This window comes from Pipistrellus hanaki (genome assembly GCF_964339955.1).
Source record: "Pipistrellus hanaki genome assembly, chromosome: 15".
NCBI lineage: Eukaryota > Metazoa > Chordata > Mammalia > Chiroptera > Vespertilionidae > Pipistrellus > Pipistrellus hanaki.
Window position 1 is genome coordinate 37,440,743 of NC_140517.1, and position 17,484 is coordinate 37,458,226.

General features: G+C 46.4%; 1 protein-coding gene across 1 annotated transcript; it reads left to right on the plus strand.

Annotated features, from left to right (window-relative positions):
* Positions 1-15,664: 15,664 nt before the first annotated feature.
* On the plus strand, positions 15,665-17,118 carry LOC311633866 (interferon lambda-3-like; the record flags this gene model as incomplete). Its single annotated transcript, XM_084906882.1, has 6 exons — positions 15,665-15,674; positions 15,774-15,952; positions 16,271-16,348; positions 16,605-16,748; positions 16,849-16,932; positions 17,020-17,118. The coding sequence occupies 6 exons, from the start codon at positions 15,665-15,667 to the stop codon at positions 17,116-17,118; spliced, it is 594 nt and encodes a 197-aa protein (XP_084763008.1).
* Between the last annotated feature and the right edge of the window lie 366 nt (positions 17,119-17,484).

Consider the following 17,484-nt stretch of genomic DNA (forward strand, 5'->3'; position numbering starts at 1 on the left):
TGCTGAGAAGACTATCCTTTCTCCAGTGAATTGTCTTTGCTTTTTTTCCTCAAAGATCAGTCAATTATATTTGTGTGGATCTACTGATGGACTCTCCATTCTGTTCCATTGATTTATCTTTCTTTTTCCAATACCACACTGTCTTGATTATGGTAGCTTTAGAATAAGTTTTGACATCAGGTAATATTAGCACTCCACCTTTGGTCTTATCCTTTAATGTTGTGTTAGTTATTCTGGGTTATTTGAATTTCTGTGTAAACTTTCAGTTTGCCAGTATCCATAAAATAACTTGCTAGGCTTTTGATTGGATTGGATTGAATATATAGATTAAATTGGAAGAAATGACATTTTGACAATATTGAGTCTTCCTATCCATATGCTTGGATGGAATATGTCTATTTTTAGATCTTTGATTACTTTCACAGAGTTTTGTAGTTGTTCTCTAGAGTTTGTTCATATTTTGTCAGATTTGTATCTAGGTATTTCACCTTGAGAGAGCAAATGTAAATGGTGTTTGTTACTTCAAATTCAAGTTGTTCATTGCTATTACACAAACAAGCAATTGCCTTTTGTACATTAACATTGCATCCTTCCACTTTGTTATAATCACTTATTGGCTCAGATATGTTCTTCAATTCATAATATTAAATACACAGGACTATGAAAAAGATAATTGCTTAATTAGAACCTGCTTTTTGATTTAGCTAAACTTTTTCCAGCCCAGTGAAGCACCCCAACTTCTCTTTCAGGTAATTGTTAGCAACACAGCAATAAATATCAACATGAAGCAGATTATAATTGTAGATCATGCAGGGAGAATGAAGGTTGAAATATTTAACTGCAGCAATGTTTGACTATATTCTGCATAGTGAGAAAACATGAAGCCATTTCTTACTTCTTTTCAGTCGGGTCAAGTTTCTAAACTTTCTAAATCTCCATTTTTTCAGCTAATGAAATGAAAATAAGAGTCTATCGAGTCTCCCATCTACCTACTCCAGGATTTCTATGAGGATCAAATGAAATGAGGCATGAGAAAATGCTCATAGACATTTGTTTAAAATGTAAAATGTTTCCACCTGGATATAAAGCAAGTCATGTTCCTGAGCTGAAGAAACTCCAAGGAGGCTAGTAGCTAGGGAGAGGAAGCCAGGCATTGCTACAGTGATGTCATTACCTGTCATTACCCAGTGCCCACAACCACTGTTTCCAGGCTGGGCTGGGCTATGGGCTGCATTTTGTGCCATGGGGTCTCGGCAGCTGGCTGTGATTTGTAGGGTGTCTCTCTGGGGTGGTGATGGGGGTCTGTGTCCCACTTGGGGAAAGCGAAGTGTTGCTTTGTGGGTGCCAGGTTCATGGTGCAGTTTCTCTGTAAATGGCCAGTGTGAGACACAGCAGCTCCTGCATTAAGTGTCTGCCCCCTGGTGATCAGTGTGTGTCATAGTGACTAGTTAGATTTGGACACTTAGCACATTAACATTTTATATATGTAGATTGTGGTATATTGCTATTACTGTTACATTCATAAAGAAAAGAAAGACGAAGTTTCAGTTAGAGGTTAGTGAAGAAAAGAATCCATTTCCCCATGCGAGTCCACTCTTCCCTGAAATTGCAGAGGTGGTTCATGAACCCCAAGTTAAACTAGACCTACAGCAGTTACATAGGATGAAGTACATCTATAGGTATGGACATGGAAAAAACTTTTTTTTCAAATATATTTTATTGATCTTTTTACAGAGAGGAAGGGAGATAGAGAATTAGAAACATCGATAAGAGAGAAACATTAGCCAAAACCGGTTTGGCTCAGTGGATAGAGCGTCGGCCTGCGGACTGAAAGGTCCCGGGTTCGATTCCGGTCAAGGGCATGTACCTTAGTTACGGGTGCATCCCTAGTAGGGGGTGTGCAAGAGGCAGCTGGTCGATGATTCTCTCTCATCGATGTTTCTAACTCTCTATCCCTCTCTCTTCCTCTCTGTAAAAAATCAATAAAATATATATTTTTTTAAAATAGAAAAAATAAAAAATAAAAAAGAGAGAAACATTAATCAGCTGCCTTCTGCACACACACACCTCTGGGGATGTGCCTACAACCAAGGTACATGTCCTTAACCAGAATCGAACCTGTGAATCTTCAGTCTACAGGCCAACGCTCTATCCACTGAGTCCAACCAGTTTCAGTGGGAAAATCTTTAAGGCATTTTACAAAGTGAAAAAAGTAAGTTGCTGAACAATACACTTGGTGTGACATTACATGTGTTTAGAAAGATTCACACATGCAAAAGCAACTCAATGGAGAAAAGTAGCCTTTCAACAAATGGTGCTGGAGCAGTGAGCCAACCATAATCTAAAAAATGAACCTGGACTCAAAACCCACACTTAAACTAAAAATGACCTCCAAATGGATTATGGACTTAAATGTATAATATAATGCTATAATACTTTTATTAAAATTGTGATAACATTTTCAGAATCTAGGGTTAGGAAAAGGGTTTTCAGACTTGGTACAAAGGGCTCAATCCATAAACTGATTTGGGGGGGGGGGTTGTTTGTTTGTTTTTTTAAATTTTTTTTATTTAATTGGGATTTTTTTTTGCCCCCCTCCCTCCCTCCCACACATACCCTCCCTCCCCAGAGTTTTGTGTCCATTGGTTGTACTTATATGCATGTATACAAGTCCTTCGGTTGATCTATTATCTCCCCCAGATCTCCCTCCCCTCCCCACTGTAAATTGACAGTCTGCTTGTTGCTTTACTGTCTCTATATCTATCTTTTGGTTCACCAGTTTATAATGTTCTTTATTATCCATAAATGAGTGAGGTCATGTGGTGTTTCCCTTTCATTGATTGGCTTATTTCACTCAGCATGATGCTCTCCAGTTCCATCCAGGTTGCTGCAAATTATGAGAATTCCTTCTTTTTTATGGCAGCATAGTATTCCATTGTGTAGATATACCATAGTTTTTTGATCCAATCATCTGCTGATGGGCACCTAGGCTGTTTCCAAATTCTGGCTATTGTAGATTGTGCTGCTATGAACATAGGGGTGTATATATCCTTTCTGATTGGTGTTTCTAGTTTCTTGGGATATATTCCTAGAAGTGGGATTACTAGGTCAAATAGGAGTTCCATTTTCAGTTTTTTGAGGAAACTCCACACTGTTCTCCACAGTGGTTGCACCAGTCTGCATTCCCACCAGCAGTGCACGAGGGTTCCTTTTTCTCCATAACCTCGCCAACACTTGTCATTTGTTGATTTGTTGATGTTGGCCATTCTGACAGGTGTGAGGTGGTACCACATTGTTGTTTTGATTTGCATCTCTCGGATAATTAGTGACTTTGAGCATATTTTCATGTGCCTTTTGGCCTTCCTTCTGTCTTCTTTTGAAAATATTCTATTTAGCTCCATTGCCCATTTCTTAATTGGATCATTCATCTTCCTTTTATTTAGTTGTATCAGCTGTCTGTAGATGTTGGAGATTAAACCTTTATCAGTGGTATTATTTGCAAATATGTTCTCCCACACCGTGGGCTTTCTTGTTGTTTTGTTGATAGTTTCTTTTGCTGTAAAAAAGCTTTTTATTTTGATGTAGTCTCATTTGTTTATTTTCTCTTTAGCTTCCATTGCCCTAGGGGCAGTATCAGTGAAGAAGTTCTTTTGGCATATGTCTGAGATTTTGCTGCCTGTGAATGCTTCTAGTATTTTTATGGTTTCCCGTCTGATGTTTAAGTCCTGTATCCATTTTGAGTTTGTTTTTGTGTATGGTATAAGTTGGTGATCTAGTTTCATTCTTTTGCATGTGTCTGTCCAATTTTCCCAACACCATTTATTGAAGAAACTGTCTTGACTCCATTGTATATTTGTGCCTCCTTTGTCAAATATTAATTGAGCATAGTGATTTGGGTTGATATCTGGGTTCTCGATTCGATTCCATTGATCTATATGTTTATTCTTGTGCCAGTACCAGGCTGTTTTGAGAACAGTGGCTTTGTAATACAGTTTGAAGTCTGGTATTGAGATCCCTCCTACTTTACTCTTCTTTCTCAGGATTGCTGTGGCTATTCGGGGTCTTTTATTGTTCCAAATGAACTTTTGGAGAGTTCTTTCTAGGTCAGTGAAATATACCGTTGGTATTTTCATGGGAGTGCATTGAACCTATAGATTGCTTTAGGAAGTATGGACATTTTGATGATGTTGATTCTACCAATCCATGAACATGGTATGTTCTTCCATCTCTTTACATCTTCCTCTATCTCTTTTTTCAGTGTCATGTAGTTTTCCGCATATGGGTCCTTTACTTCCTTAGTTAAATTTATTCCTAGATATCTTAATTTTTTTGGTGCAATGGTAAATGGAATTGCTTTTTTAGTCTCTGTTTCTGTAGTTTCACTGTTGGTGTATAGAAATGCCATGGATTTCTTGGCGTTAATTTTGTATCCTGCTACATTGCCAAATTCATTTATTAAGCCAATTAGTTTTTTAATGGAGTCTTTTGGGTTTTTTATATACAATATCATGTCGTCTGCAAATAAGGATAACTTTACTTCTTCTTTTCCAATTTGGATGCCTTTTATTTCCTCCTCTTGTCTAATTGCAATGGCTAGTACTTCCAGTACTATGTCAAACAGGAGTGGCGAGAGTGGGCATCCCTGTCTTGTTCCTGTTCTTAGAGGGAATGGTTTTAGTTTTTGTCCATTGAGTATAATGTTGGCTGTGGGTTTATCATATATAGCTTTTATTATGTTGAGGTATGATCCTTGTACTCCCACCTTGTTGAGAGTTTTTATTAGGAAAGGGTGTTGGATTTTATCAAATGCTTTTTCTGCATCAATTGATATGACTATGTGATTTTTATCTTTCAATTTGTTTATGTGATGTATTACGTTTATTGATTTGCGGATATTGTACCATCCTTACATTCCTGGAATAAATCCTACTTGGTCATGGTGTATGATCTTTGTGATGTTCTTCTGGAGTCGATTTGCTAGAATTTTGTTGAGGATTTTGGCATCTATGTTCATGAGGGATATTGGCCTGTAATTCTCTTTCATTGAGTTGTCTTTATCTGGTTTTGGTATTAGGGTGATGCTGGCTTCATAGAAGGAGTTTGGAAGTGTTCCTTCCTCTTGGATTTTTTGGAATAGTCTGAGGAGGATAGGTTTTAGTTCTTCCTTGAATGTTTGGTAAAACTCTCCTGTGAAGCCATCTGGCCCTGGGCTTTTGTTTGCTGGAAGCTTTTTGATGACTGTTTCAATTTCTTCCCAAGTCACTGGTCTATTGAGATTTTTAGATTCTTCCTGATTGAGTTTTGGAAGTTTGTATTTTTCTAGGAATATGTCCCTTTCCTCCATGTTGTTCAGTTTGTTGGAATAGAGTTGTTCGTAGTATTTTGCAACAATCCGTTGTATTTCAGTGGGGTCTGTTGTTATTTCACCTCTTTCATTTCTGATTTTATTTATTTGGGTCCTCTCTCTTTGTTTCTTGGTTAGCCTGGCTAGAGGTTCATCTATCTTGTTTATTCTTTCAAAGAACCAGCTCTTGGTTTTGTTTATCTTATGTATTGTTTCTTTGGTCTCTATGTCGTTTATCTGTGCTCTGATTTTTGTTATTTCCTTCCTTCTGCTTACACTGGGCTTTTCTTGTTGCAGTTTTTCTAACTCTTTGAGTTGTAGAGTTAGATCATCTGTTACCATTTTTTCTAGTTTTTTACAATAGGCTTGTAGAGATATAAACTTCCCTCTCAAAACTGCTTTTGCTGTGTCCCATAGATTTTGGATTGTTGTGTTTTCATTGTCATTTGTTTCCAGGATGTTTTTAATTTCTTCCTTGATTTCTCTGGTAACCCAGTCCTTGTTTAATAGCATGCTGTTTAGTCTCCATGTGTTTGATTTCTTTGGATTATTTTTATTGTAGTAATTTCCAGTTTTATGTCATTATGATCTGAGAAGATGCTTGATATGATTTCTATCTTCTTGAATTTGAAGACACTTTGCCTATGTCCCAACATGTGGTCTATCTTTGAAAATGACCCATGTGCACTTTAGAAGAATGTATATTCTGTGGCTTTGGGGTGGAATGTTCTGAAGATGTCAATTAATTCCATCCGGTCTAGTGAATCATATAGAATTGATATTTCTTTGCTGATTTTTTTGATTAGATGATTTGTCCAAAGGTGACAGTGGTGTATTAAAATCTCCTACTATGATTGTATTGCTATTAATCTCTCCCTTAATGTCCTCCAGCAGTTTTTTCATGTATTTCAGTGCTTCTGTATTGGGTGCATATATATTTACCAGGGTTATTTCTTCCTGTTGGATTGTTCCCTTTAGTATTATGAAGTGGCCTTCATTATCTCTTGTTATGCCCTTCACTCTGAGATCTAATTTGTCAGATATAAGTATTGCTTCCCCAGCTTTTTTTTCATTTCCATTTGCCTGGAAAACTTTTTTCCATCCCTTCACCCTCAGTCTGTGTGCATCTTTTTTTCTGAGGTGGGTTTCTTGTAGACAACAGATGTATGGGTCTTGTTTTCTTATCCAATCTGTTACCCTATGTTTTTTGATTGGAGCATTTAATCCATTTACATTTAAGGTTATTATTGATAGGTACTCATTTGACGCCATTTTTATTCTATACCCGTGTACCTTCTTCGCTTCCTATTTTTATTTTTACAGTAGACCCTTTAGCATTTCTTGCATTGCTGGTTTGGTGGAGATAAATTCCTTCAGTCTTTTTTTGTCTGTGAAACTCCTGATTTCCCCTTCAATTTTGATTGATAGCCTTGCTGGGTACAGTATTCTTGGATTCAGACCCTTCCTTTGCATGACTTTGTATATTTCATCCCATTCCCTTCTGGCCTGATAAGTTTCTGTTGAGAAATCAGTTGCTAGTCTGATGGGGGTTCCTTTGTATGCAATTTTCTGTCTCTCTCTGGCTGCTTTTAAGATTCTTACTTTGTTGTTGTTGTTGTTTGCCAATTTAATTATAATGTGCCTTGGCGTCTGTCTTCTGGGATTCATTTTGCTTGGGAATCTTGGATTTGTGTGGGTTTTTCTTCTCTATCTCAGGAAAGTTTTCTGTTATTATTTCTTGAAATACTTTTTCCATATCTACCTCAATTTCCTTTTCTTCTGGAACCCCTATTATTCGAATATTATTTTGTTTTGTATTGTCCCAAAGTTCCCTTAGGCTCTCCTCCTGCTTTTTTTTGTTTGTTAGTTTATATATATTTTTTTATTAAATTATTATCTGTGTACATATTTTAACATTGCCCCCCCATACATCCTCCTGCTTTTTAATCTTTTTTTCTAGAAGCTGCTCTAATTGGGTATTTTTTTCCATCTTGTCTTCTAGCTCACTGATGCGGTCCTCTGCTTCATCTAGTCTACTCTTGATGCTTTCTATTGAGTTCTTCGTGGTAGCGATGTCATTTTTCATTTCTTCTTGGTTCTTCTTCAATTCCTCATGGTTCTTCAATTCCTCATGGTTCTTCCTCATTTCTTCTTGGTTATTGTCAAATTTCTCTTCCATTCTTTTTAGCCATCCTATGATCATTATTCTGAATTCTTGCTCTGGTAGGCTGCTTGCCTCTGACTCGTTTACTTCCTTTTCTGGTGATGCCTGCTTTTCTTTCATGTGCGGGCTATTTTTTTGTCTCCCCATGGTATCTCTTTTCAGGATGTCTGGTTATGTGGTGTTCCTTCTCCTTTCCGTGGGTGACCGAAGAACTCCCTTGAATCCACATGTTTGCTCCGATTGGGGTGTCACAGCTGCTCGATGGACTCCTCTGCTGTGGGTTTTCCAGGCCTCAGAGAAGATTCTCCTTTCCTGGTAAGATGGTGCAGCCTTCCCTCCGAGCCCGTAGCTCCTGGAGGGGTCGCAGCTGCCGCAGTGCTGGCCGCTTGGTTAGGAAATCCTGTCCAGTGGACCCTTCCTTACCTTCCTTGAGAGTTCAGCTGCCCCATAGCTGCCAATCAACATTCCCTGAGCAACTCAGACGCTGCTTTTATCTGTTCTGGGACCGGGGTCAGAACAAGTCCGTCTGTTTGGTCGCCATCTTGTCTCTGGGACCTCTCCATAAACTGATTTTTGAACCAAAATTTTGCCTCTGTGAAAGACCATTTTAAGAGGATGGAAAGATGAGCTAAAGACTGTGAGAAAATATTTGCAAACCACCTACTTGACAAAGGACTGGTATCTAGAATAAATTAAAAACTCAGCAGTAAAAATTTAAACAATCCAATTGGAAGATGGACAAAATACATGAAGACACATTTTACCAAAGAAGTTTCACAGATGGAAAATAGCACACGAAAAGGTGCCATTAGAGAAATGCAAATTAAAACCACATGAGGTATCATTACACATCCAGCAACATGGCTAAAATAAAACATAGTGGCATCATCCAATATTGGTGAAGATGCAGAGAAACTGGATCATTCATACGCGATTGAGTGAATATTCCTGGATGTTCATTTAGGTTGTTTTGTATATCAATTGTCCATTCCTGTTTCATGGTATAGAAGCATCAGAGTTTAACCATTCCCTTTCTGAAGGACTTTTCTAGATTTGGGACAATTACTAATAACTGCCACTATAAACACGGCGTTCAGATTATTAGGTAGTCATAAGTTTTTTTTTCCTCTGCAATAAATGTCCAGGATTGCAGCTGTTGGGTTGACTAGCAGTTGCCTGTTTAGTTTTATAAGAAATGGCCAAGCTGGTTTTCAGAGTATCTGTTCCCTTTCCACATTCCTACCAGTCGCAGGAGTGATCCAGTTCCTAGAGCGTGTTTGAGTTGTACTCATAAGAAGAAAGTTATCCAGAGTTTTTGTTGTTGTTAAATTCTTTTTTAAAATCTTTATTGTTGAAAGTATTACATATCCTCCCTTCCCCCAGTTCCTTTGAAACCTTTTAGCCCTCCCCTCCATTGCCCCAACACTTCACCACCCTAATGTCTGTGTCACGGTTTATCCAAATACACATACAAGTTCTTTGGTTGATCTCTTCCCACCTTTGCCCTCCCATCCCCACCATCCCTCTGAGATTCCATAGTCTGTTGAAGCAGTTTTTGTAATAGAATAGGCATCTCTAACAGCGGGTCACAGGAAATTTTCTATAAGAACATGATTTGTCTCTTACCAGTTGGGCTGCTATAACAAAACACCACAGGCTGGTGGCTTATTTCTCAGTTCTGGAGGCCGAGAAGTCCAAGATCAGGGTGCCAGCATGGTCAGGGGAGGACCTCTTACAGGAGGCCAAGTTCTGCTCACATGGGGGAAGGTGCTTGGGAGCTTTGTGATTTCCCTTTAAAAGATTATTATCACGTCCTAATAATCCCTCCTACCAATACCATCATCTTTGCCTGTGAAGACATCAATATATCAATGGGACAAGCACACCAACCACAGCAGTACAAAAGTCATGAATGACCCAGCTCCTCTTCCAAGGTGCCCTCCTGAATTGCTATGCTGGCAAATGGAAAAGTATCTTTGGAGAATAACAGACCTTTTAAGACTTTGCTTACTATTTGATAGTGCTCCCAGACATCCTCCTTTTATTGGTTATTTCACCCCAGTATCAAGTAGTGTTTCTCACTCCAAATGTCACTCTTTGGTCCAGGCAACAGATCAAGGAGTTATAGTAGCTCTTGAGGACCTTTGAGGAAGACACTGACACAACGCCTATGACTGTATCAAGAACTTTGCTTGGACTTGGGGTGATATCACCAAGGATTGTATGACTGACATCTGGAAGACACCCATGACTTCAAAGGATTTGCTAAGGATGACGAGGTTGCAAAAATCCACAAGACTGCAATTAAGATGGCAAATAACCTTAACCTGGGTTGGGGGAGGTTGACATTGAGAGTGATATTGAGGTGGTTCCTAGGAACTGATTAATGAGGACTTGTTGGAACTGAAACAGGAACTAATGGCTGAAGAAGAGAAAAGGGTACTACAGGAGAAGAAAATGAAGACGGACCCCCAAAATTCACAGTGAAGATTTTAACAAGCTTTTCAGAGCCCAACAAGCCCCTTAGCAGATTTAAAAACATGGACCCGAACTCCGTATTGTTTTCATAGAGAGGAATGTTCATGATGCATTATCTGCTTACAAGCAAATCTATGATTTAAAAAAAAAAGAAGAAGAAGAAGAAGAAGAAGAAGAAGAAGAAGAAGAAGAAGAAGAAGAAGAAGAAGAAAAAGCAGCAAACAAACCAAACAAGGCATCAAGGCATATTTTTGAAATGACTGGCACCTTCTCAAGAAGAGCCTCAAGCAGGTCCTTCAGGAGGTTATTCCAGAAGAAGTCATTGCTATCAGCCCCATATGTGTTATTGACCCGGAAGACCTTCCAGTGGGATGAGGTGAGGAGGTGGTAGAAAGTGATATTGATGACCCTGACTGTAGACGGGGGGATGGGGAACATCATGCTAAGGGTGGTAGAAGGCCCACGAAATCATTTGGTCTGGCCCTGCCAAGGCATTAGGAGTGAGTTCATTAAACGTTAAACCAAATACAGCAGGCAATTTTTAAGTTGATAATTGTGTATGGGCCGAGAATGATGTCAAAATATCCAAATGGTTATTGGCAGAAAAAAGGTTCCCCAACCCTAATGTAGACCCAGGGTAATGTGTGTGTTTCTGTCTTAGTCTTTAATAAGAAAAATTAAAAAGCAAAGAAAACAAATAAACAGAAAAAACTTACAGAATAAAGATATAAAAAAGAATATATTTTTGTACAGCTGTACAATGTGTGTTTTAAGCTAAGTGTTGTTAAAAAAACTAGAAAAGTTAAAGTTCTTTTTAAAAGTTTACAAAGTAAAAGTTACAGTAAACTAACGTTAAATGAGCACTGAGGGGAAATGAATTAGTGTAGCCCGAGCGGGCAGCAGTGTCCCAGGCCTTCACTCCATCAACTCTCACTCACTCACCCCCTTGGGCAACTTCCAGTCCTACAAGTTCCATTCATGGTAAGTCCCCTATGTAGGTGAGCCAATTTTATCTTTTTATACTATATTCTTACTGGATCTTTCCTAGGTTTAGAAAACTTAAAAAACCACCGTGTTATAATTGCTACAATATTCAATACAGAAATACGCTATCCAGGTTTGCAGCCAAGGAGCAATAGGCTACAGGTCTGCAGCCTAGGTGTGTAGTACAGCGGCATCGTTTCTGTGTGAGGCCCGCACAGGATGGAATCACCTAACAATGTGTCCCTATGGTTAAGAAATTAATTGGTAAAGGAAGAAATATAATGTACTAACAGACTATGGACACCAGAGAGAGTTTGTAAACAACCTAGATGTGAGAACAGAAGGAGAAATAATCATGCTGACAAAGAAAGAAAGGAGAAAAAGCCAGGCAGAAATGTAATGAAAGAGAGAGGCTGGAAACCCCCAGTACCAACTCCAGGCAGATCCTTGTACGGGCACCTATGCCAAGGTACCTTGGAAGATAAGGAAACGTGTATCTTTGGTTCATTCCTAGAGTGCAAAAGAAAAACCAACACAGGCAAAAAAGACAAACACATGTCCAGAAAAAAAATAAACAAGCAGTTGTGTAAGGCTGGTTAGGGCAGAGCCATTGCTGCCACCCCGGGACAGACAGGCCAAGTCCTCAGCCAGCATCCCACTGGGCCAGCGTCCAGCAATGATGTTCCGAAACTTACCCTGAACGGGGAAGCCCAGCCGCTCACCATTCCTCAGCCAGGCGCATAAAAGCGGCCATGGAGGTGCAGACACCGCTGTCCAAGGTGGACAACACGCTGTCAGCTGTCAGGGGACAGCGGAAGGCAAGCCCAGCGCCAGCACAGAGGCCCCATTGCAGGTGAGCAGTGAGGGGAGAGGGGCTGAGGGAGGAGGGGTCTCAGGGCCCTCAGCCTCTCTCCCCCTGCGGGTGCTCCTAGCCGGCCCCCTGACACCCTCCCCTGCCAGTGGAGCAGGAGCAGGGGCTGGGCCCGGGCCTTCCCCTCGGCCTCCCCGACGCCCCTGGCTTTGTGCAGGAGCAGAGATGAGACCCCGTGGTGCAGCCGCGGTGTCCGTGGGGCTGTGGGTCCTGGTGACCGTGCACGTGGCGGCGGACCCCGCTGTGACTGAACCCAGGCGCTGCTCCCTCTCTCACTACCGCTGGTTGGACCCCAGGGCGCTGGAGGCGGTCAGGGCGCTGAGGGACCACTACGTGAGTGATGCCCACACCCCAGTCCCAGGGACGCTGGTCCTGCGGGGTTGGGATCCTGGTCCCCATCCCCAGGGGCCTGGCATCCTGGCTTCACGCAGGCGCATGTCGGACCTCAGGGTCTGAGTTCTGACCAGAGGCACCTGAGCTCAGACAGCGCCTTCCTGCCATTCGCTAAGGGCGCCCCCAGGCGGACCGGCTCCTGTCGGGGTGCCCGCTCCGCAGGGGTGCATGTCACTCCCTTGTGGCTCCGCGCACAGCACGCACGTCCATCCTGGACCGGCAGGGGGTTCCGGGCAGGGATCCCCGAGCTGCCCGCGCCTCAGGCACAGGCGAGGGCACAGCCTCAGCCTCTCATTGTGCCGCCAGGAGGAAGAGACGCGGAGCTGGAGGCCGTGGAACTGCTCCTTCCGCCCGCGGAGGGACCCCCGGCTGCCCGGGGTGAGGCTTCGGGGCGCGGGGCGGGTGGGCGGGCGGGCCAGGCCGGGTGGCAGCGTCTCTAACTCGCCGGGTCCCCGCAGTCGTGCGCGGGGCTCCGCCTGGTGGCCCGGGGCCTCTCGGACGCCCAGGCCGTGCTGAGCAGCCTGCCCAGCCCGGAGCTGTTTCCCGGCGTCGCCCCCACCCTGGAGCTGCTGGTGTCGGCGCGGAGGGACGTGGAGGCCTGCGTGAGTGTCCCCGCCGCGTGTCTGCGCCCCGCCCGCAGCCCGGCTGCCGCTCTCCTCTGTGCGTGGAGCCCACCGTCCAGGCACAGTCCGCGTCCCGCTGGGGTCCGAGGGCGGGGCCGGGGCGCGTGGGCCGGGCCGGTGGGAGACGGTCCCTGGGCTCCTTCGTTTACCTCCTGTGCCCCCTGCAGCTCGAGCTGGCGGCGCGGCCAGGCTCCTCGAGGAAGGGCCCGCGGGCACCCAGGAGGCGTCCGCACCGGCGGAGAGAGGTGAGTGCGCGGGGCAGGGCGGGGTGGGTGGGGTGGGTGGGGTGCGGTGCGGTTGGGTGGGGTGCAATGCGGTGAAGCGGCTTGGACCCCGGAGCCCCGATGGGGAAATGGCTGCCTCAGCCCCGCTTCGCCTCCTTCCCGGGTGCCAGGACTCGCCTGGGTGCCATGAAGCCACCATCATCTTCAACCTCCTGCGCCTGCTCGCGTGGGACCTGAAGCTGGCGGCGCGCTCGGGGCCTTGCCTCTGAGCTTGGCTGGGGACTGCAGGCGGCGGGGCGTCCCGGGCTGCGCTCCCTGGGGCCCGGGCAGGGCTGCAGCCAGTGGGCGCCACTGCTCAGGAGGCTCTGCGGGCCCCGGCCTCACCTGGATGGCCGCGCTGCGTGCGCCCTGGAGCGCGGGGACAGGACCCGAGAGGACAGCGCGTCCCTGGCAGCAGGGACGGTTCTGCGGAGAGCATCGCCCTGAGACCCTCCGGGGTCTGTGCGGCAGGAGAGACTGGAGAGACTGGAGTCCTGAGTCCACGGGGGCGCGGACCACGTACTGTGGACAAGGCTCTACTTCCCTGGGCACCAGCAGCGCAGAACCAGTGTCCATGCCGTTCCCACGCCCTGTTTGAGCCCTCAGCGTCTCCTGTGAGATTCTGTGAATCTGTGACGCTGCATCTCTCCACTGGGGAGGCCTCTGCCCTAAGGGACTTGGCAGTGAAAGGGCCTGGAGTCCTTAGGTTACTGCAGTATTTTGGATTCTGTTACCTGTGTGTCTTTTGTATTTGAAATCCCTGAGTAATGGGCTACTCTGTCTTTCATTATTAAATATTCTTGCATTTACACTGGCTGTTCCCCTGTGATCACTCTGAGCGGCACTTTTTGGTTAAAAACGCCTAGCCAGGGCCATCAGGTGACTTGAGTTCAGCTCTGACCCTGCCACTAGCATGGTGTGACTGGGCAAGTTACTTCTCTGTGGCCTCAGTTTCCTCATCTGTACAATGGCCTCATTATCCTTCCTTTGTGGATGAGTCGTGTACATTGAAGCAGCACCTATAAAGCTTCCAGTGGGGGCTTAGGGTGGTCTCAATCAGCGGCCTCTATTAAATAACCACACACACCTCCTTACACAGACGAGTGCACTTCTTCATTTGTCCAAGCCTGTGGGCTAGAGGTCCTTGCTGCCAACTGCAGGGCTCTTTGTCAAGGTCACACAGCTAGTGAGGGCGGAGCCAGCTTTGAATCCCAGACCCTTTAACTCATGCTGCATGCTCTTTAAAAAAAAAAAATTATATATATATATATATATATATATATATATATATATATATATATATATATATATATATATATCCCTAGCCGGCTTCTCTCACTCTCAGTGGATAGATTGTCAGCCTGTGGAATGGGGGGTCCTGGATTGATTTTTGTCAAGGGCATTTTCAGGGTTGTGAGCTCCCTCTCCAGGGGGGTGAGGGGGTCAATGCAGGAGGCAGCTAATCAATGATGCTCTCTCAATATTGATGTTTTTATCTCTCTCCCTCTCCCTTCCTCTCTGAAATTAATAAAAATATATTTAAAAATAAATATAATTGAAAATATTGTTTTTTATTGATTTGAGCAAGAGAAAAGTAGAGGGAGAGAGACAGAGAAACATCAATGGTTAGAGAATCATAGACCAGCTGCTTCCTGCAAGGCCCCTACTGGGGACCAAGCACACAATCTGGGCATGTGCCTGACTAGGGATCCAACCCTGACCTCCTGGTTCATAGGTTGATGCACAATTGTTGAGCCACACTGCCGAAGCAGGCTACACACACACACACACACACACCCCACCCACGGCTCTCTAGCAGAGTCTCCTATGCCTGGTGCCTCTGATCTGAACATTAGAGATGTTTGTCAGCTCCCCTCGCCCCCTTCTTTCTCGGTACCCGGTGGGGAGGGAGGGAAGAGCTGGTCTCCTCTCTTAATTCTGGGCAGCTTTGTCCTGCTGACTCTCTCCCCCACCACCCCTCCCGCCCGCAGCAGCCTGCTCCCTTCATCTCCCCCCTCCCCTACAGCCTCCTTCTCAGAAGTTCCAGGTTCTTGGTGGCCACAGCCCTGGACTGGCCACCTCTCTGCCTGAAGGGGTGTCCTGCGGAGAGGCAGCCCCTCCTGTGGGGCTGAGGCTGCCCTTCTGCTGAGACCCGGGTGGGACTCACCTCCTGTAGGTGAGCCTGTGTGTCACTTTCTGTTTCACTCCAACTGCTCACCTGGCTCCAGGCCCCGCCCTGCATGGGCTTCCCCAGCCTGGGGCCTCCCCTAGTGGCAGGTGTGTTTTCACTTTTCCTACATCAGCTGGGATTGCCCGCCTGTGCAGCCCAAAAGCTGCACCATGGAGCCCAGGGAGCGTTGCGTCAGAGCCGACCTGCGAGTTCAGCGACACACACCAAGCAGCCGGCTGGGACCTGGAAGAGGAGACCGACGCCAGAGACACCAAACGGGGCTGAGTGAGCCCCAGGGACAGCCTGTGAGAGGACGCTTGGATCCCCACCTGGGACAGAGACCAGAGACCAGAGACCAGAGACCAGAGACCAGGATGAAGCTGGGTGAGCCTCCATGTCATGGCCTATGACCTTCACTCCCCACAGCCCCCACTGTCAGTCCCTGACTCTCTGTCCCCTCCTCTGCCCATCCTTCCCTAACAGCCCTGGCCGGGTGTTGCCCGCTGGTGCTGATACTGATGAGCACGGTGCTGACCAGCACAGGAGCAGTTCCCGTCCCCACGCCCCTTGGGACCCTCCTGGGAGCAAGGGGCTGCCACGTGGCCCAGTTCAAGTCTCTGTCCCAAGAGATGAAGGCCTTCAGGAGGGCCAAGCACGCCTTGGTGAGTCTGCGTCCCCCCTCCCCAATCGTGGCTCCCCCACCCCCGCTGTGGACGACCACCCACCCTTCCCTCTGTGGGTCACAGGCCCATTTGGCTCCAGGTGGCCCTGCACCCTTCCTTCCCCGGCTGGCCTCTGCCCTTCGCACAGTGGCCTCCCCTGTTCTGGCTGCTGTGGGCTGACTCTTGTTCTGCTCTGGAGATGCCTCTCCCTCCTTTGGGACCTTAGCCCCCTGCTCCTGTTGCTAGCCATCCTCCACCCCCTGCAGGGGTCACCCTCCAGCCCTGAAGCTGTGGCTGACCTCTGCCCTTGCTCTCCAGGAAGAGTCCCTCCTCCTGAGGAACGTGAGCTGCAGCTCCCACCCATTCCCCAGGACCTGGGACCTGAGGCAGCTGCAGGTGAGTTGGGAGACTCAAGCCAGCCCTGCCCTGACCTGGCCCCGCTCCCTTGGCTTCTTAGGTGGCCCTGTCACCTCCTCCTCCTCACTGTTCCCTGTGCCTTGGCCTCCCCAGCAGGCCCCTGACCTCTTCTCCTCACCTGCTCACAGTGACTTTCCCTCTCAGCTCTCTCCTGCCCTCCCCCTGGTGCTCCCTCTGCCCTCCACCCCTGTCCTCTCTCACATGCAGCCCTCAGCTGTCTGTCTCCCCTGCTCAGGTTTGGGAGCGCCCTGTGGCATTGGAGGCTGAGCTGGCCCTGACACGGAGGGTCCTGGGCGCCATGGCTAACTCGACCCTGGAGGACATCCTGGATCAGCCCCTTCTCACGCTGCGCCACATCCACTCCAAGCTTCAGGCCTGTGTGAGTGCCCTGGGCTCCCGGGCCATGTCTGTGGGCTCTGACCACCCCTGTGCCCCTGTGTCTGAGGCCCTGTTCACTCACCACCCTCCTTTGCCCACAGGTTCCAGCTGAGTCCACAGCAGGCCCCAGGCCCCGGGGCCGCCTCCGCCAATGGCTGCACCACCTCCAGGAGGCTGAGAAGAAGGTGAGCAACTGCGGAGGGACCAGTTTCTAGGTACAATGTGGGCCCCAGATGGCGAACAGCCACTGAGCTGTCCTTTCCTCTCCACAGGAATCCCGTGGCTGCCTTGAAGCCTCTGTCACATCCAACCTCTTCCGCCTCCTGGTCCGTGATCTGAAATGTGTGACTGATGGAGATCTGTGTGTGTGACCCTGAGGTCCACCCGCCCCTGTCCCAGCATCTTGGTTTATTTATGCACCTCCACCTTTCTTAATTTATTGCCACCCCACCACTATTTATGCATTTCTGTGTGTGAATTGTCAAACTCGGACCCGATAAAGTATTTATTTTTCTACTTTTTGTAAGAATTTTTCAAATAAATGATAAGAAAAAGATGTGTCCTGTGCTGTGGGACCGCGTGTGTGATTGTGCGGATCAGTGTCCTCTCGCCGCCATGACAAGGGATCCCAAGCTTAGCATCTGCCAACCACCAAGTTCAGGATCTCACAGTTCCAGGGAGGAGAGCGCTGGGGGCCCAGCCTCTCTCTCCGCCGGGGGTGGCACAGGGCTGCAGTC